The sequence below is a fragment of the Eretmochelys imbricata genome, chromosome 2 (assembly GCF_965152235.1).
Source record: "Eretmochelys imbricata isolate rEreImb1 chromosome 2, rEreImb1.hap1, whole genome shotgun sequence".
NCBI classification, from domain to species: Eukaryota; Metazoa; Chordata; order Testudines; family Cheloniidae; genus Eretmochelys; species Eretmochelys imbricata.
Window position 1 is genome coordinate 226,999,860 of NC_135573.1, and position 26,913 is coordinate 227,026,772.

At 40.7% G+C, this 26,913-nt stretch overlaps 1 protein-coding gene across 1 annotated transcript in view; it reads right to left on the reverse strand.

Annotated features, from left to right (window-relative positions):
• Positions 1-26,913, reverse strand: part of ADAM22 (ADAM metallopeptidase domain 22) — a 194,153-nt gene that overhangs the window by 164,148 nt on the left and 3,092 nt on the right. The window contains exon 3 of the mRNA XM_077809423.1: positions 5,807-5,883. Coding sequence (XP_077665549.1) covers positions 5,807-5,883 — 77 coding nt within the window. The remainder of the gene's footprint in view (positions 1-5,806; positions 5,884-26,913) is intronic.

The following is a 26,913-nucleotide window of genomic DNA, read 5'->3' on the forward strand; positions in this document are numbered from 1 at the left end:
CCTATAAAATGATGGATTGCTTCCAAGACAGGCTTTTAAAGCCTCTAATGGAGATGGTGCTGGCTAAAGTAGAGCTCTGCACCCCAAGTCTTGTAACGACCGGTACGTTCATACAACACCCACTGTTGAGAATTTCCACCATTGCATTTTAAGTCAGCAGGCCCCTCTGCTTTTTCTAAGGCCTGGTCTACACTACAGCTGTAAATTGACCTAAATTACACTACTTCAGTTACGTAAGTTACATAATGGAAGTCGACATAACTTAGGTCAACTTACAGCGGTGTCTCCCGCTGACTTACCTTACTCTTGTCAGGCAGATGGAATACAACAGTCGATGGGAGACTGCTTTGCTATCAACCTAGCATGTCTTCACCAGACCTGATAAATCGACACCACTGCATCAATCATAGCAGTGCCAAGTTAGCTGGTAGTGCAGACATGGCCTAAGATGGGCTGGAGGGGTGAAGCTCACACACTCCGTGCAATCCACCTCATTTAGTCCTTCTCCAGCTTTAAAAAAACACTTATGGCTTTTTTGTTTTGTTTTTTTTCTGAGTATGAAAGGTAAATAAAATTCTTACCTTGCAGTTATATGTATACTAAAGAAAATGTGCTGAATGAGGTGTCTCTACTCCCCTTTTCTAAGCTTTCCATGTACTTCCCCTCAGAGAATCCCTCCACATTTTGAACTCTCAGTCACTAATCTTGCTATAGATAATCCTATTTACTGTTCTGTAGAACAATCTTATAGCTGCCCCCTTCCCATCCAGTTAATGAGCTTTTTTTAATCCATTCTGTGACAGATTAGCTCCCCATAAACAGATGATACACTTGGCCCAGTTCTTATAAGGCAGATGTATGCGCTTCACAGCAACAGGTCACTTCAGAAAAATTCTGGAAGGAGGCTGGGGGGACAAAGTTGTGTCAGGAACCCCCACTTATGCCTCCCTGCTGAGGCTGTGGCTGCTTGTGGTAGGTTGGTGGGCCCGTTCCATCCCGGAGGAGGGCAGACAGGTGGATGGGGTTTATGGTGGGGATCTCACCAATGATTGGCCTAGGGCAGGAATCAGGGCTTTGTCACTCCATATTCATTTCCAATCCAGGCCACCACTGCAGCTTCCTGACCAGCAGTGCAGAGAGCAGCGGTAGTGCAAGAGGCTACTCAAGACAAGCTGCCTCCCCCTTCCTAAAAGGCCTAGCACAGCAGATTGGGTTGAGCCAAATCTGACACCTTAGACAGATGCCCAAAAGTTGCGGGGGAGAGGGGGAGAGAGCAAACCAAGGTTTTGCTGGCTGCCCCACATAGCACATGACACCCTGCTTCACAAGACTAAAAATGCTTCAGACTCAAATATGTTGATTTTCCGATCCAATTTCTTACTTAATGATATCATTACAAACTAACTTGGAAGTATAAATGGTCACATTAACTATTTTAACAGAAATATTCGGCATAAATTAAGAAATACCCATTTCACTAGATGCCAACCAAGCTTCACAAACTTGAAGGAAAAGGAACAAAAAAAACAAGCACACTTAATTGTTATGCATCTCACACATGATTCTGGGTTGATCGCCAGATTTAGATGTGCTCTGAAGTAGGGAAGCCTGGAGCAGCACTGTGATACCACCGCTAACAGTGAATTCTGAGATTTGATTTGATAACACTGAAAAAAACAATAATGACAACAACCATGGAATGAATCCATAGGAGGCAACGGTATCATAAAACACTGATGCCACTAATGCATTTCTAACTCTTGCCTGAGGGATTGAACCTTTTAAAAACACAGCTAGTTTAGCCTGAAAGCTTTTTCATAAATGCTTTAGCAGGCTAAACAGACAAACTTGAAAGAGACACAGTATTTTATTAAAGCGTACTGTAAAGATATTATTGCAACTAAAAAAAATTATACAGTGGAAAAAACATTGACTGCACAGAAACCTACATCAAACTTCTGATTTTCAGCCCCAAAGCCTCTATTCATAACATTCAGTTTATTTTAGGTAGGAAGGCACATTTATTACATATGAACAAAAATGCATTTTAAAACTGCTCCAGATTCACAATAAACACCATATGCATACAGATTTAAATTCTGAAGTAAATCAACATGTTATAACAAAACATTGCAACATTTTTTCCTCTTTCACTTTTCTGTTCAAAAGACTGGTCAACACCCACACACATTCAGGGCCCTCAATTTTTAGCAACCCTTCACATGCCAGTCCCCATCTGTTTTTGTTTGTATTTTTAAATGTGTGTTTCTAGCCCTTTTTGTTGCAGAGATCACCTTCAAAATATAAAGAAAGCTCCATGGTTGACAGCTGATGGAGTAATTTTTTCTAAAAACCAGTGATTACTCATGAGCCACACTAGAGCCAACAAAGGCTGGCCTTTGGGGCTTTTGAAGCCCATGGCCATCAGTTCCTATTTTTTGATGGAGGGGAAGGAGCCCAAACTGAACTCTACTTTTGTGGGGAAGGGCACCAAGATTTTCACTAGTGGTGAAAGGATTCCACAAACTCCTTCTCAGCTGTTCACAGCTAATCCAGTTCTTCTTCTGAGCTACGAAAATGGTCTCCAGCTACAAGGGGTGGGGCAACAAAGTGGAGGAGCCAGCTTAGCCTGTAGTTGCTGACAAATGATGTGGGGGTGGAAGAGGCAAAGGAACAGGAGGCCCTGCTTCCCTTTACTCCCAGATTCAACAGTGGCAGCCACTCTGGGAGGGGTGAAGAAGCAATGCAGAGGATAAGGGGAAAGGTGGGTGAACACTTGTGAGAATAGAGGTTGCCAGGAAGCATCATATGCAGAAGCCAGAAGGGGAGAGGATATTCAGTGTGTAAACATTTGGGGTGGGGAGGAAGAGACAGGGCTGTCGTGGGGGGAAGGGAACAAAGAGAGAAATATAGGAACCTTCAAAAGATTGAGGGGGAGAGATAAAGATGCTGGAATGTGAAGAGACAATGGAATACAGATGAGAGCAAGGGGAAGACACAAGATAATAGGAGGGAGGGTATCAGGGCATGGATGAGAAGGAATGGGGCAAATATAAACAGACAAAATAAAGAAAAGGGAATGGTGATTTTCAAATAAAGAAACACACAAACAAGGGAGAAAGGAAAGATAGTAATGAAAAAACAGAAAAAACAGTAATCAGAAATGAGAAAATGATATGAAGATGTATACAATGAATCTGGAGAGGTACAGAAAGAAAAAGCAGGGGATGAAAAGTGCGAGAAGGGAACGAATGCAAGAAAATATCCAAACTGTTAAGCTAGTGAATTTTATTGAATCAATTTATTTTCCTTTATTTTATTTCCCTGATGACCTCTTATTTCTGTTGGGGAATAGAATGGAATCACAATTGTAATACATATTTCTACCAGTGGCTACTGCACATTATGTATAGTTAATTAACTAGAGAAAAAAATAGAATATAACCCCAAAATCACCAGAATCCATACTAAACCCTTGGGTAACAAGGAAGAAGTAGCCCCAAGACCTCCAGCTTAGCTGGAGAATTGTCTACAATTTTCAGATGATGGTTGTGACGCACAGGTTTTTTTATACTGCTCCCAACACCAAGGCATCTGAGCAAAGGCAGATAAGATCCATGTTTTCTGGAACAGAGGAGACTGAAAGAGGCTTCAAAAATTGCCCCTTCCTACCACCTACTAATTTAAATTAATGTAACCCCAAAAGTTTGTGGGGGCTTGGATGAGACAAAATTATCTCCTTGACACTCCCCAAAATACCAGGGCCAGCAAGAGCTGATGATGCCACCAACACATGCCTGCATCAGCACTGTTTTAGGTATTAGTGAAGAGGAAACTAATCTCTAACTTGTCTTGACAGGCAACTGATTTTCAAATATACTGTTATCATAGAATCATAGAATATCAGGATTGGAAGGGACCACAGGAGGTCAAGTAGTCCAACCCCCTGCTCAAAGCAGGGCCAATCCCCAATTTTTGCCCCAGATGCCTAAATGGCCCCCTCAAGGATTGAACTCACTACCCTGGATTTAGCAGGCCAATGCTCAAACCCCTGAGCTATCCCTCCCCTCCAAGGGCCAAGAGGGCCCTTGTTAAAGAGGGCCAAGTTTCCAAACTGGCTTCCAAAACTCCGTCCACAAATTTTGCATACACAAAATTGACATTCCTCTCCCAAACCCCTCAGAAAAGTTTTTATTTTTCATACATAAAGGTCTGATGCTGCCATAGAAATGTAATATACAAGTTTGGAAATAAAAGCAAGAACTCACTCTAATTATAGTAAAGACAAAATATGTATCGTGAATATAACATCTGTTCCTGGAGACATACATTAAAAATACATTTTCCACATTGTTCTGGCATCCTTAGTCCTTCCTTTTATTTGATAAGATTTGTGCATAAGCAAATGCAATTCCAGAAGCCCCTTTGAAACCTTGCATAAAATGTCATATTACAGGCCAAACAGCACTTTCATTTTCATCACTACATGGGGGAAACTGGGGACAGAATTTCATTTACATTATATTACTGGTTTGAGAGAGAATACATTTTTAGATTTTGAAAAACATCGAAGTTCATCTCTTAGGACTGGCTACTCACATTAGGCCAGTTCCAATGCTCATTGAATGCCCTTTAAGGAAAAATAGGTAGCACAATCTGACCCCTGTTTACGGGAAAAAAATGGATCCTATCCTAAAATAAGCTTAATTTCAAATAGTTTAAATATTTAAATGTACAACATATTTCCATAAAGAGTAAACACATAACTTTAATAGAAAGAGCTATTGAAGAAGTTCATAGTAAAATAATGTCCTCTGCTTATCTTTCCAAATACTATTAATATTTTATTTCTTCTTATTAGACAATCCTCAGGCTGACACTACACCTGAAATCCTGAGCCTACTGAAGTCAATGGGAATTTTTCCATTGGCTTCAATGGAGCCAAGTTTTCACCCTTTGTTATCTGAACATGTGCACCTTTATATGTACATACATATGCACACACATACACACACAATATATGCTACTTCTGTTCTGTAGAAGGTTGATCTTCATGCATTGTATAATGCTTTTAAACAACATAAACTTTCTGTAAACCCTTACTCTTATGATAGAACATAAAAGTCTAAATGAAGTGCTTCAACCTTATCAAATTTAAATGTATCAATAATTTTTGTCAAATTTCTACCATATTGATACGTTCACCTGAAATGTTTCAATTTTGTCAGATGAGAATATTCCAAAATAAATCTGTTGTATCAGAATTAAGTATCAAGTTTAATTTATAAGTTTGCTATTGTTCAATCACTTTCTTTAGTCTGAAATTCACTATGCTAATGTCTTATAATGCTTCTCTTTTCTCAAAAGATGAGGAACTTATCTGCAGAAACATCATTTACACCATTCACCTTAGGCTTTTGACAACTAGCTATAAGTGTTATCAATGGACCTCTAACATAATATATGCAGGGATTAAAAAGCAAATAGCTACCAATTTTCAGTAGCTCTTTGTCCAATGAGCCACAGCAGTTTGCCTGCACACTATCAATTGCAGAATTGCAGACTAAATAATAATATTTATATCTTACAAAACATCTTACAATAAGGTTCTTAATAAGTAGCAATATTTGAAAATATGCCAAAGTATACAGAGATATTTGACAAAGCAAGAAAAAACAAATACTATTTCAAATCGACTAGATACATACCAATATTACTTATTACTGGTATTACATTACCACCAAAATAGGCATCCCATTGTGCTAGGCACTTTACAAATACAAAATAAAAGACAGTCAATACTTACTGGTTTAGCATTACATCTAGAATGAATGATGACCCAAATGCATCAACCTGGAAGCTGGCTCGGGCAACATGAGTGGACTGCAACATTAAAAAGATTGGAATGTGTTAGCAGTCTGCTACATAAAAATACATCACATAGATTTGAGAACATAATATAGACAAAAATGAAATAAAAGTACTAAGCATCAATACGCCATTAACCCAGGAAAAAATCATACTGTTTAGTGTACAAATATGTTGAATAATGGATTTTTTTACTGTATTATCTGATTTTATTCAAGATGGAGAAGTAGCAGGATAATAAGCCCAAATAAATAAAGGCAATATTCCCTTTAATAAATTTCTACCTTTACAACCTATTGTCAAACTTAGCATCTCCGCAGGTAGGAGTTTTCGATGCAGGATCCTGTAGTGGCGTGTTATTTGTCTCATGTTATATCACTGTTGATCCACAGGAACTGCAGGACACAATACCTTTCTTTGGCATTCATATTCAACAGAAAGGTAAAAACACCACAAGCCAATCTTCCCTGACTAACCATCTAGATGGCACCTGGCTCTGTAGTCAAATCTGTGGAGAATAGCTTGACAGCTGCTAATATGAAGCACGCTAACTTGGTTAAACTGCTTCATTGTGGTCTGGTCTAAACACCCTCAACCCTCACTGAAATTATATGGAGATGGAAGGTACTCAGCACCTTGCAGGATCAAACCCTTGATCGTCTTGATCCATGGAATTTTCACTCCTAAACACATACAGAAGAGTGATAACAGTGTGATAAATTGCTAAACCATACGGTCAGCTACATTTATCATGTGATTTCTGGCCGCCTCACTTACATTCTACCCACTAATCCATCTGTGCCAGAACAACTTCCAACATTCCAAATCCCTGAGCAGCTACAAAGAGCTGCCATTTAAAAAAAACTAAACAAACAATGTGCTAGAGAAGTCTCATTCCTTCTCTCCTAGCCAAATGTATCCTTCCTTCATTACCACCAAAACTGCACTAGTCTAATATTTAGTCCTACTCAATGACATGTATAAGGTCTGATGTCTCACAGCCTACAGAGCTAGAAATGGGAGCCTTCCCCCACTCTCCATTAGAAAAGGAAAACTCCCAGTTTTCCAATGAGACACAGAGCACATCCTTCTAGTCCTAAAAGTCCCAAGAAACTAAACTGCAAAACTGATTTTTGTTTAAATAAAAAGACCTTTTTAGACCACTTTGGAGGAGTTTTAAATTAGTTGCAATTCTTCTTTCCCCCTGAACCCTGTACAATTGGACTTGTAGTAACTAAGTCAAAGGGATTTAATGGCTTTATAGGCCGAGGGATTAAAAAAGTATTATTTTTTTCTTTAAAAAAACCCCCATAATACATTTCTGTAAATAAATGCAGTTCAGGCTAGTGCAGAGGTTACCAAGGATTTACTGGCGGTCAGTTGGGATGGCCTGCACAACTCACTCCAAAGGTGTGGAAGCAAAGGCCATTTTTTCATGCTTCTCAATACTGGGGTTGGTCCAGTCCAGTAATTTACAGAAGCCTCAAGTTTGTCCTAATTGATAGTCATCTGCCCATTGACCCAAGTGTCTTTCAGCACCTGGAGATTGCACCCTTTCCGCTCAGGAACATCCCTATGCCTGAGATAGTAGAGGCTGTTGTGGCCTAGCGACATATGCCATATCTGTGCCACCCAGGTACCCCGCGTATACAAGTGGAATCCTCACAGAAGCAGATAAGCCAGCTTTGGGACTACTTTGCAGAACAAAGTAGCCAGACCAGAATTGGGCCCAATAGATTTTTACATTTCATAAATGGGGTTGTGATAATAGGAAAGTTAGCCTGTAACACACGTTGCTCCCCTCTACAAGGCGCAGAGGCACGTCACTTCCGCAAAGGGGTCCACGAAAAGAAATGCCTGGGCAGCTATACTGGGCACTGTGAGTGCTCTGTTCACACTGGAATGTCATGTTCTGTTCACACTGGAAGGTCATGTGTTGAGAAAAAGCTGTTCAGTAAGCTCTCAGCATAAAGAGGGAAGGAAGACAGTGAAGTACAGTAGAACACAATTTGAAACCCAATCTGTCATGTTTGTACCGACAAAATAGTGCAACCAGCTCTCAGGCTAGTAAAAGCTTTGAAAAGGAAAAAATAGGGAAGGTGGCCCGAAAAACTACAGAGAAAATCCTCCTGGAAAGGCTTTCTGGCGGATGCTCCCTAGTTAGAGCTGTGGAGAGGAACAAGCCAATCTTCCTTGGCTTTAAGAAGAGGAAAGTTAGTTTAGTCTGTTCAGGGGCTCCCAAGGGTCCATCCTCTTTCGTAGGGAGAAGCTCTCCTCAGTACTATCAGTTGCTAATGATATCATCAGCAAGGTCAGAGCAGCACTAACTGCACTGAGAACAAAAATTCAAGCTGGCTGATGCCCTCAGAAGGGGATTGGTAGGGAAAAAATGGGATCTCCTCCAATGGTAGCTACTCCCAGGGAACTGGAGAAACATCCCTATCAGCATAGCAGATGAGGAACAGAAGGAAAGCTCAGCTGAAGGAAGAGGAAAGGACCAGAGCCCCTGAACCTCCCTCTCCAGAAAGTCAACATTATTTTACAAAAAGATTCCTGAAGGATTAAGAAGGGATGAAGACCCGGTAGCCTTGCCTACTCCTTGACTTTGGAATGCAGGGAGACATTACACTTGGTAGAGTTCACAGCACTAGGACTCTCCTATCTTTCCTTGTCTACTTCTCTTGAACCATTGAACTGCTCCCAAGTTCCCTGTGCTACTCGCAGCCCACAATGAGCTACCAGGATCAAGTTCTCACTGGCATCACCATATCTTTTCCATGCCTGGAAATATATAGTGGAGACACATTCGCCATCAGTTTCCCTGGTGGAATAGGAAAACATGATAAGTAAAGGGAATTACATCCTTTTGGTCTGCAAGCTTATTTTTTAAAGTACGCTGCATGGGTATTTTGTTGAAGTTCACTAATATGGGAAGTTCAGTGTAAGAGTATTAACACAAATGACAGGGGTTCCCCAAAAATGTAGACCCTAAATACAAATTTTAAAAATGGGGTGATTTTTTAAAGTGCTTAGAAGATCAGAAGTACTGCTGAATCCAGCGGAAGTTTGAGAGATAACTCAGATTGGATCTTCTCTTCAAAACGGTCCAGTTTTGGTAATGAAATGTATGTGCATATAAATCCCAGGAATTTAAATCCTGCTTTAGATGTAAGATCCAATGTAAAATTAACTATGGAGCTGCCAAGGTGCCTCTTTACGGATATCTTTTTATACATACAATTTACATATTTATAGATTTTAAGGCCAAAAGACACAAGATCATTATGATCATTTAGTCTGACTTCTTGCATAACACAGGCCATAGAATGTCATGAGGTGATTCCTCCATCAAGCCTTTTATTTCTCATAGAGCTAGAGCAAATCTTTTAGAAAAAGACATCTGATCTTGATGTAAAGACTTCAAGTGACAGAGAATTTATCCCATCCCTGAGTAAATTGTTCCAATGGTTAATTACCTCACTGTTAAAAATATGTAGCTAATTTCTAGTTTGAAATTTGTCTAGTTATGAGATTCTAGGCATTGCATGCATATTTTTATACACACACACACTTCTACACATACAAGTTACACACAAATACGTATATATAATACACACAGTCTTCATGTTATGACTTATTTATTGCATTACAACCTTTAAAAAATGTGAAGTGCTACAATTTTTATAATAATCCCTTTCATGTAAAATTAGTCAATATCAGGAGAGTAGGAGCTATTATGAAACTTTAAAATTATAGGGTTTTCAGGATATTTAGAATTATTCTGAAGCCTTCACTGAGTCTGCCTAAAGCAAAATTGTTCAAAACCCCTTCAATTCTCTCTTTGTTATGCAATAGAACTGAAGTGGTGACATAATTTTTAGGTGACTTTGATGTGCCCATATTCTCCATTTTCCAGTGCTATGCTGTGGGGTTACTACTGATGCCTTGCAGTAGTTCCCAGTTTGCATTTTATGTTCAACCCAAGATTCCACCATTTACATCTGTGGTCCCCAAGAATTCTAAGATTGGAACCCAAGGAGTTTAGAGAAGCCCAGATCTGGTACCATGTCCCTCTCTTGCTTGCCATTGCAGCTACTAGCACCCCCTGGATTATCAAAATTATCTGTAGCAAATCAACAAGTTTGCATTCCTTTTTCAGTTCTCAACCAGCAGTATATGCTCCTGATTTGTGTTCCAAATGCCCTCTTTTCCAGTTGGATTTTGCCACCTTTTTCTGGCAATTCCTCCAGCAGAAAATGATGGTCCAAGAACCTATTTATCTGCTAGAGGCCAAAATATGTTCCTCATCTTTTTTTTTTTTTTAATTGTTTGGTTGTTCCACGGAGGCATGTTTGCTAATCTCTCACTTCAGCAAACCAGTCAGTCGTTTTGAACCTGTTTATACACCTGCAACTGCTGTATAAAGATCTATGCTATTAGCTGTTCATTACTATATTATTAAATTCAAAGAGCATTCTAAAGTGCATTTCAAATTCTTAACAATGGACAAACTTTCACAATTGTTAGTTTCTTTGTGGGAGACAAAACTGATTATTCCATATGTCATTACACAATTACATCACCCATGGCTAATTTCATAGTAATGGAATTGCAACTATGAGAGGCATGAGGGTTTGTTGTTTGGAAATTTTTTTTAACTGTTAAGAATACTGTGCCATATTGATCTGGTCTGGAAAATGTCCTCCCCCAAACACGTATCTGAGATATGCAATTACTATGCTATTGGACACTAGAGCTGACCCTTGACCACTAGTATTCCCAGACAAAAACTAAAATGATGTTAAGGTAAGAGTAGGTATCGGTAATTTAAAGTAAAACATTACACAGATGTTGCAATTATCCAAACTCATAAACTTAAAAGAAACCCAAACATGTTGAGACATGGAAATGCAGAGTTTCAATAGCCATTTTGATTATGCTTTTTATAGCATTTTTGTTAACAATACTATTCAATATGAAACATTTCAAAAAAGTAACCTTTTTTGGCAACAGTTCCTTGGGGTTGTTTTTTTTAAAGGGCCATTTTGGACCAAAATCCTGTTTGTAGAAGAAATGTTGATGAACTCTAAGAGACTCAACAGAAAAAAGATATTTCATTCCGACTGACAGAGTGGACATAGCTTTAACCAGAGGCTGCTCTCTGTAAATTGGTCAAGCACGGGATTGAGGGAGGAATCCTACTTCCAACAGACTGGAAGTAAAGAGGGCTCCCTTACAAGAGCCATCCCTTAGGAAACAGTTTGCTGTAATAAAACAAGGAATATGCAACATTCCAAATTATCAATAAGGAGAAAAGAACAGAAAAAAATCCTCAGTCTGACAATCTGAAGTAAAATCAATTCGGTACTAGATCTGGTCTGGAATTTTTTGTCAAAAAATGTCAATTCATCTAAAGCAGGAGTAGGCAACCTATGGCACACATGCCAAAGGTGGCACATGAGCTGATTTTCAGTGGCACTCACACTGCCCGGGTCCTAGTCACCAGTCCGGGGGGGTCTGCATTTTAATTTAATTTTAAATGAAGCTTCTTAAACATTTTAAAAACCTTATTTACTTTACATGCAAGAATAGTTTAGTTATATATTATAGACCTATAGAAAGAGACCTTCTAAAAACATTAAAATGTATTAATGCGAAACCTTAAATTAGAGTGAATAAATGAAGACTTGGCACACCACTTCTGAAGGTTGCCGACCCCTGGTCTAAAGCTAAACTTTTTGCTGGAATGTATCGAGTTCGACAAAACTTTGTCAAGAAAAATTTCTCGGGTTCAGGATGGATTTTTGAGTCAAAAATCAGAAGGAGAGAGACCCACCCCAGAAGAACCAATAGCCTAGTGGTTATGGCACTCATCTGGGACGGGGGAGTCCCTGCTCTACCTGATTCAGACCTGGATCTTCCATATCCCACATAAGTGCCCTAACCACTGTACTCTTGGCTATTCTGGAGTACTTCAGTCAGTCATAATGTGTGCGTGTGTCTGTTTGTCTCTCTTTCACTCCCCCACCCCATCAAAAAACTGTGAAAATCTCTGTTCCATCCTGATGCACAATGGGAAAATTTTTAAAATCTCAAATTCTCATGGGACAGGAAAACCATTTCTCACCCAGCTCTATTCAGTATGCTTCCTAGGCTCAGGATAATACTGAATATTTCTGCAAGATGCATGAAGTAAAAAACTTGCTTCTACATTATTTTTAAACAAGACTACTAATAATAATATTTTGACAATATGAAGTGCTTAGAGAAGAGGTAAAACAGCTAACAAAATTAACTTCAGATTCCCAGACACATGACAACAAAAGAACCAAAGGGAAGGAAATCAGTGGATTATTTTATGCCATCTAACTCTCGCAATGGTAACAAGAAAGGCACCTGAAAGGGCTCTTCTCAACCACTGAAGCAAGATAATCAATTATGTCATTCAGTTCTCAAACCAAGCAACTTTCCCAGAAAACTGAAACATTTTTAGCAATCATAGATGTCACACAGCAACGTGACAACTGAATCATAAAAATGGAGTTCCACTGACACAAAGAAGAAGCACACTATGCAGCATATGAACAAGAGACAGAAGTAGAAAACACCATTATAATGAAAAAAGCATAGTGCTTCCAGCTTTAGAACAATCTAGAAGTTCCAGAACCACAAAGCTAACAGCTTGCATGCAAGTAAATAAAAAAAAAGACAGTATGATTAATCTACCTCTAAACTAGGATGATTGCAGTACAACATATCCCAAAGAATGCTGTCAAATTTGCATGAGTGCATAACATGGAGTTCCTGAGATGGCTCCTCTGTAGACAGTACTGCATGCCATACACAGCTAACGTGGGGTAGTTAACAATTGACTTTATTAAAGATTGTGAAGTTAAAACAACATTCCTATGTGAAATATTACAGGAAGTTTTGACACAAGTGATATTAAACTGAAGGGTCTAAATTAGATTCAGGGTGATGTACAATTAATACAATAGAGTGCAAAAAAGGTACCTTTGGGCTTGTTTACATGAACTTTTAGTTCGGGGCAAGCTGAGCTGTCAGCTAACTAATGCTAACAAGCCATGCCCATTGTGAGTGTGGGCCCTGCTACCGCACACTCATAGGTTTGATCTATGCTGCTCTGAAATGGGAGTAGATCACAATGCACTAGGGAACTGTTAATGTGCTGCAGCAGGGCCCACACTGACAAACGGTGCATGGCAGACTTGCACCATGTACAGTTACACCCTAGCTTCCCCAGAACTAAGTGCTTGCATAGATAAGCGCTTACTGTACACAGTAATCTATGTATGGGCCAACGCCTGGTCCTAGTTACATCATACAATCACAGAAATGTAGGGCTGGAAGGGATCTTGAGAGATCATCTACTCCAGCCCACTGAGGCAGGGCCAAGTACCATAATGAATCCAGAATAGATCCAGTGATTTCATTGCTGCAACTGAGACCAGAATTTAGTCCAATGTATTCAATCCGGTCACCTCCTCTGAAACTTCACACAGATGACCAGTCTTCAGAGACATGCCTATTTCACTAATAGAAAAATCTCAGAAGAAAAGAATCAGTCTTTTAAATGACATACAACACAAAAAATATAAATAGAATGGGGAGCAGTTGTGGTTCCCTAGGTCACATGGAAGTGGTGGCCACTTTAAATTCTAATATTCACTAAAGTGTTTAGAATCATACAAAACTGAATCTGGTAAAATTATTGGATTCAGATATGATACCACCTGAAGGAAGGTTTCAGAGTGGTAGCCGTGTTAGTCTGTATCAGCAAAAACAACGAGGAGTCCTTGTGGCACCTTAGAGACTAACAAATTAGCTAGCTTATGCCCAAATAAATTTGTTAGTCTCTGAGGTGCCACAAGGACTCCTCATTGTTTTCACCTGAAGGAACTGTCAAATCTCCATCTTGTCCCCACCATTCTTAGCAAGTACCTCTTGAAATACTTGTAGACAACAGTTTACCACTTCTGTAGTCATTCTCTCTCTCTGTTCAAAAGCTCTGTCTTTGGTCACACCTATAGCTATATCAAGATACATATGGCAATTTCTTAAACAGACACCATGCAAAAAATGCAGAAACAAGAGACTGTGTTAGCGCTGTGTAAAGATTTAGTTAGAATATGTGTGGGATGCTCGTGACTCCTGAGTGCCAAACATGCCACAAACTTTGCTGAAAAACTAGAAATGAGAAAGGCTATTTAAACGGTTTCTTTCATTTGTTTGCTTTGTTAATACTGGACTATATTTTTGTAACTCTACACCTGCTAGGCTCAGAGGGTGAGAGAAACATTATCAGCCAGCTCCTCAGCTAGCGGAAAATTGACATAACTCAACTGGCTTCAGCAGAGCTATGCCAGTTTACACCAGCTGAAGATCTGGTCCTGAGTTCTAAAATAGTTTCTCTCCATACAAACATCATGATACCAAGGGACTGTCAGAGCTAGAAGCAAAGGCTGCATGTCCCATTAGAAAGCCAGGAATCTATTCTTTCCAGTAGTAAAAAGGTTTTTTAATTGTTTGTGGTTATTAAATTAGAGACTGCTAGAATCTGTTCAGTGGGATGAAATAATGAGTCCTGGGGAAGACGAATGAGTGGACAGACTGCTGATGGAGCTGAGTTAATTGCATGATCAATGCTGTTTATCACATGGACATCACTACTGTATGGCAAACATCTAAGTGGAAGTGGTGACAGTTTTTAAGCAGCAGCTCTGACCACTTCACCTAAACTCTGCCTACTCATCCATCTTCTCCAGAACTACTTCTAACATTCCAGACTTCTGAGTAGATTCAGTCACCATTTATAATAAATAAATAAACTCCCAGAACAGTACTTCCCCCTCCCCAAATGAGAAATTCTCCCCACAACCACCCTAAATTAATGTGGCCCAAGGGCTAGGTGAAGCAATATTCAGTCTTGCACCTGTGACCGGTTTAATTCCAGACTTCTCATGACCCTCCAGAGTTAAAAAGGCAACTTTATATAACCAAAATGGGCAAGTCTCCACTTCCTAATGAGACACCCAGCACTTGCTTCTAGCTTTGGAAAATCCTGAGATATTGGACTTTATATTCATGACAACTTTATGTCTAGAAAAGTTACTTTAGTTTATTGATATAGTTTTTTTAATTTAGTTATAATTTTCATCTCCTTCTGAGACCAATTAGCATAACTTTTGTTGTGGAAAAACTTTTTAGGGGATTTGTCGGAAGAACTTCTGGAAAAGCAGAAGAGCAGGCTAAGGATTCAGGTATGAGAGCAGTGGTGCTTATCTAATCTGCTGGATGACTTTGAATATATCACTGCCATGACCGATAAGGGAAATGCAGTGGATGTTGTACCCTTAGATTTTCCAAAGTGCTTTTGACAAGGTTCCACACCAGAGATAAAGGGCTAAAGCAAAAAATAATGAAACAGAAGATAATATGGTGTGATGAATAAAGTACTAGATTAACAATAGGGAACAAAGCAAAGCCTTGGATGAAGACTTTTCAAGATAGAAATATATTACAAGAGGATTAACCCAGGGTCAGTTTGAGAGCTTCTAGTTATTGTCATAATTATATTAATACAAAATGATTTTGACTCCTATTGAAGATAAGGCTTCTAAAACCGTAGAAGTGGAGGCAGAGCAAACAGGGCCTGATCTTTAAGACTTCAAGGCCAGAAGGGACCATGATCATCTAGTTTGACCTCCTGCACTGGTCACAGAACCTTATGAAGGCACTCCTGTAATAGACCCCTAATCTCTGGCTGGGCTACTGAAGTCCTCAAGTCTTGATTTAAAGATTTCAAGTTACAGAAAATCCACCATTTACTCTAGTTCAGATCAGCAAGTGACCTGTGCCCCAGGCTGCAGAGGAAGATGAAAAACCCTCAGTGTCTCTGCCAATCTGACATAGGGGGAAATTCCTTCCTAACCTGAAATATGGCAATCAGTCAGACCTTGAACATGTGGACAAGACCTACCAGCCAAGCACCTGGGAAAAAATTTTCTGTAGTAACTCAGAGCCCTCCCCATCTAGTGTCCCATCCCCAGCCATTCAAGATATTTGCTAATCGCAGGCATAGATGGGCCATATGCCTTGGTAGGCAACTTTGTCATATCATCCCTTCCATAAACTTATCAAGCTCTACCTGGAAACAAATTAGGTTTGTTTGCCCCCACTGCTCCCCTTGGAAGGCTTTTTCAGAACTTCACTCCTCTGATAGTTAGAAGTCTTCATCTAATTTCAAGCCTAAACTTGTTGATGGCCATTTTATATTCATTTGTTCTTGTTCTTAATTAATCAAAGTTAAAAGAAAAAGTTAAGGGACTTGTGCTTATTCTCGCCGGAGAATAAGCCACTTTAAGGTAACAGAGACTTTCAAAGCACCTTCTTACTGAATGTGTTGTCAGCTCTTGGGCTAGATCCTGATTAAGAAATGCTGAGTAATGCCTTACTCTGCAAAAAAACTAATTGAAATAAGGCCCAACTCAGCATGAATAAGGGTGGCATAATAGGGTCCACCTTCAGAGTCAAACCACTCATTACAGAAGAGTAGGAAAATACAGTTAGTAAAGCTATTGTAAAGGTCACCAAAAGGCACTGTCTATTGGCTCAGTCCCAACAGCTATGCCTAATATGCTAACTGTCCTTGCTTGGATCCAGTTTTCAAACTGCTCTGTTGTTTGCTCTATTAGTCAAATTATTCTATCACTAATTGTTGTTTTCCCTTGCTTTCTGCTTACCTTTTGTCACATACTTATATACATGATGTTAACTTCAATTTCCAGCACAAGAGTCACTTTTTCAGAACTTTCTGTCCTAGCTATCATTCCAGAAAACATTTCAGAAGGTGGCGGTGAACATATATTATACAAACACATAATATGGTTTGAAAAGATCCAGTCCGGCCTGTTTGCTTGGACATAAGGCCGCTCGGCTACTTTTTCCTTCTCTTTTGTTTGACTATAAAGTTTCTGCAGAAAATTAAGTTTCCCCTGAGATGAGTCCTCTCACTAGAAGATCAAAAAGATTGTGCAGGATTCAGACTTCCTGCTGTAAAAATCCTCACCTCACTAAGCTTGGTCTCAAAAGAAGCAGCCAATTCTCGTCTCCTTTGGGCTCATGATACATGTCACTGCTCCCTCGCTTCCTTTAAAAAGTTCTCCCCATAGCCACCAATGATTCCCTTTCCTTTCAAAGATGATTGCAGGAGTGCCCAGCAAGGAGCAGCTGTGACCATAAAAACCAAAGGCTCATACCCCATCTGCCTTTGTGTCACATGCTCCAAACTGTTTTCTGGTAATTCTACAAGCCATCCCAGAAACAATGAGAAAACAAAAGGAAAGAACAGACAAAATTGCTTCCCCGTCTGGAAGCTTTGCATCTGCATAGCTGGCAAACTGATGTCATGTTTGAAGCAAAGATGTTGATATTGAAAAATAGAAGAGATGATACCCGATGAAGAGATATCCACAGAGGGTCACTGCAATCTTTCCATAGATAAAATGAGGATTTATTAGCTCATGGCTTGACAAGCTTCAGATGTCACATCCATTACATGCAAGCTTGTTTGATCTCCTTTGTGTTGTTTTTATTGAGAGGATATACACACACATGCACAATCTCGGTTGGCCCAGTGTTTGTAGTTTTTAGGAAGTAGAATGAAGGAAGTTTATTCAGGAATCAAAAAAGATCCTTTTCAGCAGAAGGACAAGAACAGCAAATACAAGTCTGGCAATATCATCTATAATCCACTGTCACAGGGTGAGCTGGCCCTTTTAGGTAATTGCGCTGAGCCCCACCAGTGCCTAGTTATCCGTCCCCAGGTGACGGATATGGGTTTGGGCCAGTAGTTAGTTGAGGTGTCAAGGATTATCTGAAAGTAGCTGGGGGGGGGGGGGGACTTCCTATAAGCAGGAGCCTTCTGTATCAGTGAGAAAAAGGAGAGAGAACTGTAGGCTCTTCTTTCAGATCTAGAGGGGACCTGGGTTCAAAGAGGACTGGGGGAGGAACTCTCCATACCAGCCAGAGGGACGTACCTGGCTACAGCTACCTGCAGAGGAGAAGTAGCAGAAGCCTTAAAGGAGCAACAGACTGAAATGGGAGACAATTGAGGAAATGCCAGGCAGCAGAACCTGCATTTTGGGAAAAAATGTTGAGTCCAGCAAGAGGCTGAAGAACCTGGGGATAGGGGGAAACACTTGTTTTGACTTCAGTTGAGATTTGAACTGTGAGGTTCTTGTAATAAACCAGACCCCACAAAGGAGTGTTATTTGACTCACATGAAAGGCTGGGGGCAATTATTGAAAAGTCCAAGAAGGTTAAAGTGAGGAAGTGGCAGGGTCCAATGACAGATTGGGCAGATCCTGATTACACTCCTTTCTTTGGAATGGCATTTTGGATTTAGATATTGTGAAAGGGCAAAGCCAGATGGCTACTGGAAAGTAGTGAGAAACAGGTATGTTAGCCCCAGGCTAAACAAATCCCTGTTACCATGGTAACCAAATGGCAGTTGCTCCAGGTTAATCAAGACACCTGGGGCCAATTAAGATCCTTCCAGAAAGCAGTGGAGACAACTAGGTTGATTGGAACACCTGAAGCCAATCAGGGGCTGGCTGAAACTAGTTAAAACCTTCCCACTTAGTGGGTGGGGTGTTAGGAGCTGTAGAAGGGAGCTATGGAGCAGTACAAACTTTATCAGGCACAAGAAAGGAGGCCCTGAGGTAAAGGTGACACAGATATTGAGGAAGTAGGGACTGCTGTGGGGAAGAGACCCAGGGAATTGTACTTGTCCTGTTTCCAAAAAGTCAGCTACTAAGAGCTGCTACTATCAAGGTCCCTGAGCTGGAGCCTAGAGTAGAGGGTTGGCCTGGGTTCTCCCCTCTGTTCCCTGACTAATCACTGAGACTGGGAGACAACAGAGACTGTGCAAGGGAGGATAACTTCTCCTCACCTCCCTTGCTGGCTTATAATGAAAATGGCTCTGTAGGCTGTGACCCTTGCCTCTAGAGAGAGAAGGGTTATGTAGAGGGTCACAGTAAGCCTCTGAGGCTAGCATAATCCCCCAGGAAGCATGGGACCCACTGAGACAAGGTCTGAGCATTGTCACAATATGTAAGGACAACGAGCAAGGCTAGCAATGCAGATAGCTATGTGTTAACAGCACATATCATAACTATGACAATATCTGTAATGCAAGTCACCTCTAAGCAACATGAATGTAGCGTAATAAGAAAATGTCTGCAGCATGGGCCATGTAAGTAAGTTATGTGCAATAAGAAGTGGAAGAGAAATGTTGGGTTTGATGCTGAACTCACTGATACCGGTATAAATCATGAGTAATTCTACTAGAGTCAGATCTGGGCTCACTCCCTATCAAGCTTAGATCTGATAATGCATATGATTATTATGATGCACATGGCAGAACAAGCAAAGACTGGAAAAAGAGTCATGACTTCCTATAAGCCTTACTGACCCCTAATCCTTCCAAGGCCTTACATGCTGCATATGTGTGGATCCTTTATGGAATTAAGGACTGGTTTCTGGGGTCAATTTTTTTTTTTCCTCCTCTGACAATATAAAAACCTCACAATGCGCAGATTTCATTGGGATTTGGACATCTAAATCCCTTAGGAGTCTTGGAAAATCCCAGGCCTAATGCAACATTACAGGAATGTGTGTTCTAGGATAGTAATTTTCACAATATGAAATGAACTTAGGTTTTGGGATACTGTTTTTAAGTAAATTCATTTGTTCGTGATCGAAAATCTGATCTGCGAGGAGGGAATTCTCCTGAAAGAAGTTTGTACAGAAAGGGTATTTATATAGAGATGGCTAAAGTAGACTATAAAATAAAAATATGCTATATCGCTAAAATGCCAAACACACTACTTGCAAGTCCACTTTAATTTGCAAAAGTGCACAGCTGGTAGCCCTGTCCCCATCAGAACTTCAGATATCAAAGGGCAAAATCCTGCTGAAGTTGTGCTGCCCTTACTGCAGGCTGAGATCAAAAAAAGTTTTGGTTTCAGCACTCTTTTCCCCTCCTTGAGGGCAGAACTTGCACCTAAACATGGTATTGCTATTTTAATTAAATATCAGTCACCTATTCATGAAGAGCTAAGGTGGCTGTGTGCATGCTGTTCCTATGTTTATGTTAAGGAGCTCCATCAGAGAGTCTAAAAGCAGGAAAGTACTGCATATATTTTGCCAAACCCCACTCAACTTTGTTTTATTGTGGGGAAAGGAGGCTGAGCCTGGCAGCAAATTGAGTGGACACGTTTCTTAGCTGCTATAGTCTCGGTCCAGACTTAGCCTTTGTTTTGCCCTAAGTTTCATGATGGATTTATTACAAACTGTGTCTGTGTTTCTACCAGAGCCATCAATTACTGGCCAGTACACTGAAAGGGACAAAAGAAAGTGGAGAAATCAGACTATTTTTCACCATGTGTCTCTTTCCAACAGTGATTGCCTTGTCACTCCCAGAATCTTGCGCTTCTTCTTTAGCCTATTCTACAGTCAGAGAGCTCCATTAATTACTGGTTTCAGAGTAACAGCCGTGTTAGTCTGTATTCGCAAAAAGAAAAGGAGTACTTGTGGCACCTTGGAGACTAACCAATTTATTTGAGCATAAGCTTTCATGAGCTACAGCTCACTTCATCAGATGCATACTGTGGAAAGTGTAGAAGATCTTTTTATACACACAAAGCATGAAAAAATACCTCCCCCAACCCCACTCTCCTGCTGGTAATAGCTTATCTAAAGTGATCACTCTCCTTACAATGTGTATGATAATCAAGGTAGGCCATTTCCAGCACAAATCCAGGGTTTAACAAGAACGTCTGGGGGGGGTAGGAAAAAACAAGGGGAAATAGGTTACCTTGCATAATGACTTAGCCACTCCCAGTCTCTATTCAAGCCTAAGTTAATTGTATCCATTTTGCAAATGAATTCCAATTCAGCAGTCTCTCGCTGGAGTCTGGATTAGAAGTTTTTCTGTTTTAATATCGCAACTTTCATGTCTGTAATCGCGTGACCAGAGAGATTGAAGTATTCTCCGACTGGTTTATGAATGTTATAATTCTTGACATCTGATTTGTGTCCATTTACTCTTTTACGTAGAGACTGTCCAGTTTGACCAATGTACATGGCAGAGGGGCATTGCTGGCACAGGATGGCATATATCACATTGGTGGATGTGTAGGTGAACGAGCCTCTGATAGTGTGGCTGATGTTATTAGGCCCTGTGATGGTGTCCCACCATCAACCTCAGCCTGGTCCAGTCCACACAAGAGATCCACTTCCTGGACACTACAGTGCTAATAAACGATGGTCACATAAACACCACCCTATACCGGAAACCTACTGACCGCTATTCCTACCTACATGCCTCCAGCTTTCACCATGCCCACACCACACGATACATTGTCTACAGCCAAGCTCTGCGATACAACCGCATTTGCTCCAACCCCTCAGACAGAGACAAACACCTACAAGAACTCTATCAAGCATTCTTACAACTACAATACCCACCTGTGGAAGTGAAGAAACAAAATGATAGAGCCAGAAGAGTTCCCAGAAGTCACCTACTACAGGACAGGCCTAACAAAGAAAATAACAGAACACCACTAGCCGTCACCTTCAGCCCCCAACTAAAACCCCTCCAAAGCATTATTAAGGATCTACAACCTATCCTGAAGGATGACCCAACACTCTCACAAATCTTGGGAGACAGTCCAGTCCTTGCCTACAGACAGCCCCACAACCTGAAGCAGATACTCACCAGCAACCACACGCCACACAACAGAACCACTAACCCAGGAACCTATCCTTGCAACAAAGCCCGTTGCCAACTGTGCCCACATATCTATTCAGGGGACACCATCACAGGCCCTAATAACATCAGCCACACTATCAGAGGCTTGTTCACCTGCACATCCACCAATGTGATATATGCCATCCTGTGCCAGCAATGCCCCTCTGCCATGTAAGTTGGTCAAACTGGACGGTCTTTACGTAAAAGAATAAATGGACACATCAGATTTCAAGAATTATAACGTTCATAAACCAGTCGGAGAACACTTCAGTCTCTCTGGTCACGCAATTACAGACATGAAAGTTGCGATATTACAACAGAAAAACTTCTAATCCAGACTCCAGCGAGAGACTGCTGAATTGGAATTCATTTGCAAATTGGATACAATTAATTTAGGCTTGAATAGAGACTGGGAGTGGCTAAGTCATTATGCAAGGTAACCTATTTCCCCTTGTTGTTTTCTACCCTCCCTGCCCCCCTTCCCGACGTTCTTGTTAAACCCTGGATTTGTGCTGGAAATGGCCCACCTTGATTATCATACACATTGTAAGGAGAGTGATCACTTTAGATAAGCTATTACCAGCAGGAGAGTGGGGTTGGGGGAGGTATTTTTTCATGCTTTGTGTGTATAAAAAGATCTTCTACACTTTTCACAGTATGCATCCAATGAAGTGAGCTGTAGCTCACGAAAGCTTATGCTCAAAAAAATTGGTTAGTCTCTAAGGTGCCACAAGTACTCCATTAATTATTATTAGTTACTAACTGTTTGAACTACTTAACATGAAAAATAACAGAACAGACCAAATCTGCCAACATCAGAACAGAAAATAGAAGGGAAGACAAATACATTCCTTGTTGCAAATTCTTCACTTGACTCCAATTATATGAGATTAGTATTATTTGTGTATTATAGTAGTATCTAGAGATCCCAATCAAGAATCAGGGCCCCCATTGTGCTAGGCTCTCTATAAACAAGTCATAAGATGACATACCTTGCACCAGAGATCTCCCAATCTAGCTTTATGACAAGATGCAGAAGATGGGTGAAACAAATAAAGTTAGACAGGACAAGGTAACTAAAGCTAGTACATTGTTATATAGCGGGCAGTAACCTACTAATCTACAATAGGCAGAAAGCTCTCAGATATCAGTGGTACAAGATCAAGTCCTAAACAAATACAGAATTCTACAGGAGATTTAGAATAGATTTGAAATCTACATGGTTGGTTATTTCTCAGATTATACTTTTTTTTTAGAGTCACTATAATATCAAACAGCTGGCTGGCTAAGGAACTGTTGGTATCATTTAGATAGAACTTCACCTTTGACTGATCTTCTCTTCAGCTCTGAATGGTAGAGATGAAATTCTCCCATGGTTTTAGAGCCAGCACACAGTCCTTCACATGAGAGAAGGCACGGGAAGGGAGTGCACGGTGGGAACTGAAAAAGTATCTGACCCACAGAGTATTCTGTGTACTCCCATATGTGCCACAGAAAGAGTCTCTGCCACACATGTCAGTGTGGAAGGCCACAATGGGAATTTGGGTTTATAGAGATCCTGTTGCCCTTAGAACTCCTGCAACTGGTGCAGAGGGGTGGCAGCTGCTATCTCAGCCCATAAATGAGGTTAGCAGATGTCAGAGAAGAAACATAGCAGCCCAGGTCTCCAGTCTCAGGCTAGGAAGTGAAATTCACCTCTCAAACCAAAGCACTCTACCCGCACGGAGCCCAAATATTCAGGCTCTCTGTGGGTGGAGTGAATTTCAACTTGAACTTTCAACTGTTTGTTTTATTATTTAGCAACAGGACTATTTCTCAAGCCACTGATGTAGTTAAAATGCTACAGGACACTAATAGTATGCTCTGTTTGTTGTTTAGGGTCCTGTCATAGGGAAATACAAAGTCATTTCTACTTTGTTAGAAGATATTGTATTAGTGTTTTGTTCTGGGTTTTTATTTTAAATAAAATCTAGAGGTTTCTGGACTCATGAAGACATTATTCACACCATGAGGTCCTGCTGCTGCAGGTAGAACAAAACTCAGCATAATTTAATTACTAATTTATTAAGTGCCCTTTGCTATGGTATCAGGGTGCACTGATAATACTTGGCACCCTCTCTTGCACATTTCATCCAAAAGTCCCAGCATACTTTAGAAAGATAAACAAATTAAGCATGATGGGATAGTTATATATTATAGTCCCCATTTTGTAGACAGGGAGATAGAATCAGAAATGGAACCCAAACTTCTTGGCACCCAATCCTGAGCCCCTTTACATCTGACCCCATTCCATCCTGTAGATCAAAATACTACCAACATCAATATGTGGCTACCTAGAATGGGCAGTACTAATTGCCATCCTGCTATTTACTACCTGCCCATCATATGGAATAAAGCTTTCATAGCTTTCACATGATCAATGAAACATTTTGACAAATATTTGCCTGGCACTATGCTCTGAAGACCAACAGCCTGGGGCATTGTAATTAGAGATACATGGATCCATACATTAGGTTTCTCTCGCCAGCATAGTGGTCCCTGGCATTAGGGCACTATGTTGCAGGGGATTTTGCCTCTTTTGTGCTCCCTGATTATCACTTCTTCAGCCCTGTGATAGTCCATCTCCCTCTGAGTCTTCCATGGCCTGGCCTTCCAGCCATGTAACCTCTTCAGTTTAGCCCCCTTCTGGAGTAATAAAAAGTCCAAATGATCATTTGTCTGACTCTTTAGAGCTACACTGAAGTTCTCTGCTTCTTGGCCCTTACCCCCAGACCCTGCAGAGCTTTTCCTATGGTACTTCATCCTAGCAGGTTTTTCATGTCTGGGGACTCTGGAAGCTTATCTCAGGGCTGTCTCTGTTCCTTGTAGGCCCTAGCTCAGGGCTTTCCCATGGATTCCTGCCCTGCTCCCTTTAGGCCTTCCAGCCTAACTTCCCCAAGAACTCTCCTTGTTCCTCTCTCCTGAATCTCCCCCTCCACTGCATTCACAGCTCTATTTAAGGAGTTCTCTCCCTGATCCCCCTCAGCTGGGGTCTCTCATTAAGCTCCATCACACCCAGCTGGATCATTAGTTTCTAGATCACTAGCGTGGCTGAAGAATAGCTGCTAAGTCACAGGCAAGGCTGAGCCCAGCTTCCCTTAAAGGGCTAGCCAGCCTTTGATCCTCCACTGAGGACACCCTGCTTCCACTCCTTAAGAGCTCAAGTCTAGGGGTTTCCAATGAGTGGCTATATGAAAACTGTGATTAATTTCTATTTTTGTGTATACATATTTTGTGTATATTACACCAAGGCTCAGAGCCAAAGAAGCCCTTGTGAGTTGAACACAAATATGACAATTAGCTGCAGAAACTAGATTTTTAGAAACCTAGACAAAACTGAAACTGTAAATCCATCCCCTCCTGCCTGCCTTTGCCCTCATTCATCCCCTTCTCTCATCCTTCTTTTTGACCTCTCTCTCCTCTGGCTCCATCCGCACACAATACAGGCATGCTGTGGCTTCCTCATCCTCAAAAGGCCATCTCTTTACTCCATCTGTGTCTCAGCTGCCTCCATTCTCTCCTTTCTCGGGACTCCAAACTTCAGTTTAGATCCCATCTAGTGCAGCTTCTGCCCTTTCCTCTGGACTGAAACTGTCATAAGGTCATTAAGGACCTCTTCATGGCCATATCTCAGAACTTGAACTCCATCCTTACCCTCCTTGACATCTGACACTGTCAATCATACCCTTCTTAATATCCTGTCCTCCTTGGACTTCTGTATCTTCATCCTCTCCTTCCTCTAATACCTTCAGCCTCTTTCTGTAGGAAAAAGAGAGGAGAACCCAATCTCTGTAGGAATCTCTATTCCCTTTATACCCTCTTGTTGTGCAATCTCATTCACTCACATGATTTCAGCTACCATCTTTATGCCAATGATTCAGAAATCTAGCTTTCTGGTCCTGACCTGTCTCCCTCAATCCAATCCCAAATCTCCACTCAACCTCTGACATCTACTGCTGCACACCTCAATAATAGCTTAAACAACACAGCTAAAAACTAATTTATATTTCTTCCTGTACTCTCCCCCATTCTGTTACTACCAATAATTCCACCAACCTCTGTCACTCAAGTCCATAACCTAGGAGTCATCTTTCACTCTTCCCTATCCCTTAACCCACACATCCAGGCTAGGTCCAGATCTTGCAGCTTTCTACTCAGTTCTGTATTTAAGTTCTAACCTCTTCTTTCTATTAACACAGGTAAAACTTTCATTCAGCCTTCATCATATCCCATATTGATTAGTATAACTTCCTCCTCTCTAGCTTCCCTGATACCTATATCTCCCCATCCCTCCTATCTTTAATCAATTCAAACACAGCTACTAAAATCATCCTCCTTCTCCAGTGTTCTGTGATTGTCATCCCCATCCATACTTCCTCTTGCTCCCCATTTTCCTTTCCCATCACATCCAGCTTGTTGTCCCAATCTTCAAGGCCTTACAAAGCTCTGCCCTCCATACACATCTGCTCATCTCTTATCATGTTGTCCCTATGCCCATTACTACTGCTCTGCCAAAGATGCTAGCCTAGACTGCTTCTCCTACAACCACTTTGGTGCCTTCTTGAATGCTGCCACTTATGCATGGAAAGTCCTTCCTGAACTAATTCATAACTAATCCTTTCCTTCAAGTCTCTGCTCAAGACTCATTCTCTTTCATAACTCCTACGAGAAACTGGCCCACTAGTCATGGATAGAATGAAGAACAGTCAGAAATAAGTAATATGTATCTAATAATTTTAAAGTGTGTGTGTGTGTGTGTATATATATAAATCGTATTTATTTTGATTGTCCTTGTTCTCTAACCCTTTGTCACTTGTCTTCCTAGATCATAAACTCTTTCAGGTAGAGACGGTGTGGGTGTGGACAGTATCTAGCACATTGCAGGTACTACAGGAAGACAATTAATAACTCAATAAATGTATAATGTAATTTTATAAAGTACTTAACTTTTGCTGAGCCACTAGGTAGAAGCAAACCCAAAAGTTAACTCTGTTACTGCAGTCAAAACACCTACCAAAATCGCAGCTAATGTTAAGTTTTATTGTGGGGTGTTGCACGATAATAGCCAGCATATTGAATTATCCAACTTCAACAATACACTTCTCAGACTTTACAGTGCTGCAAAAATACTTTCCAAACAGGCAGCTCCTCAAAGCTTTCTTTAAGCAAAT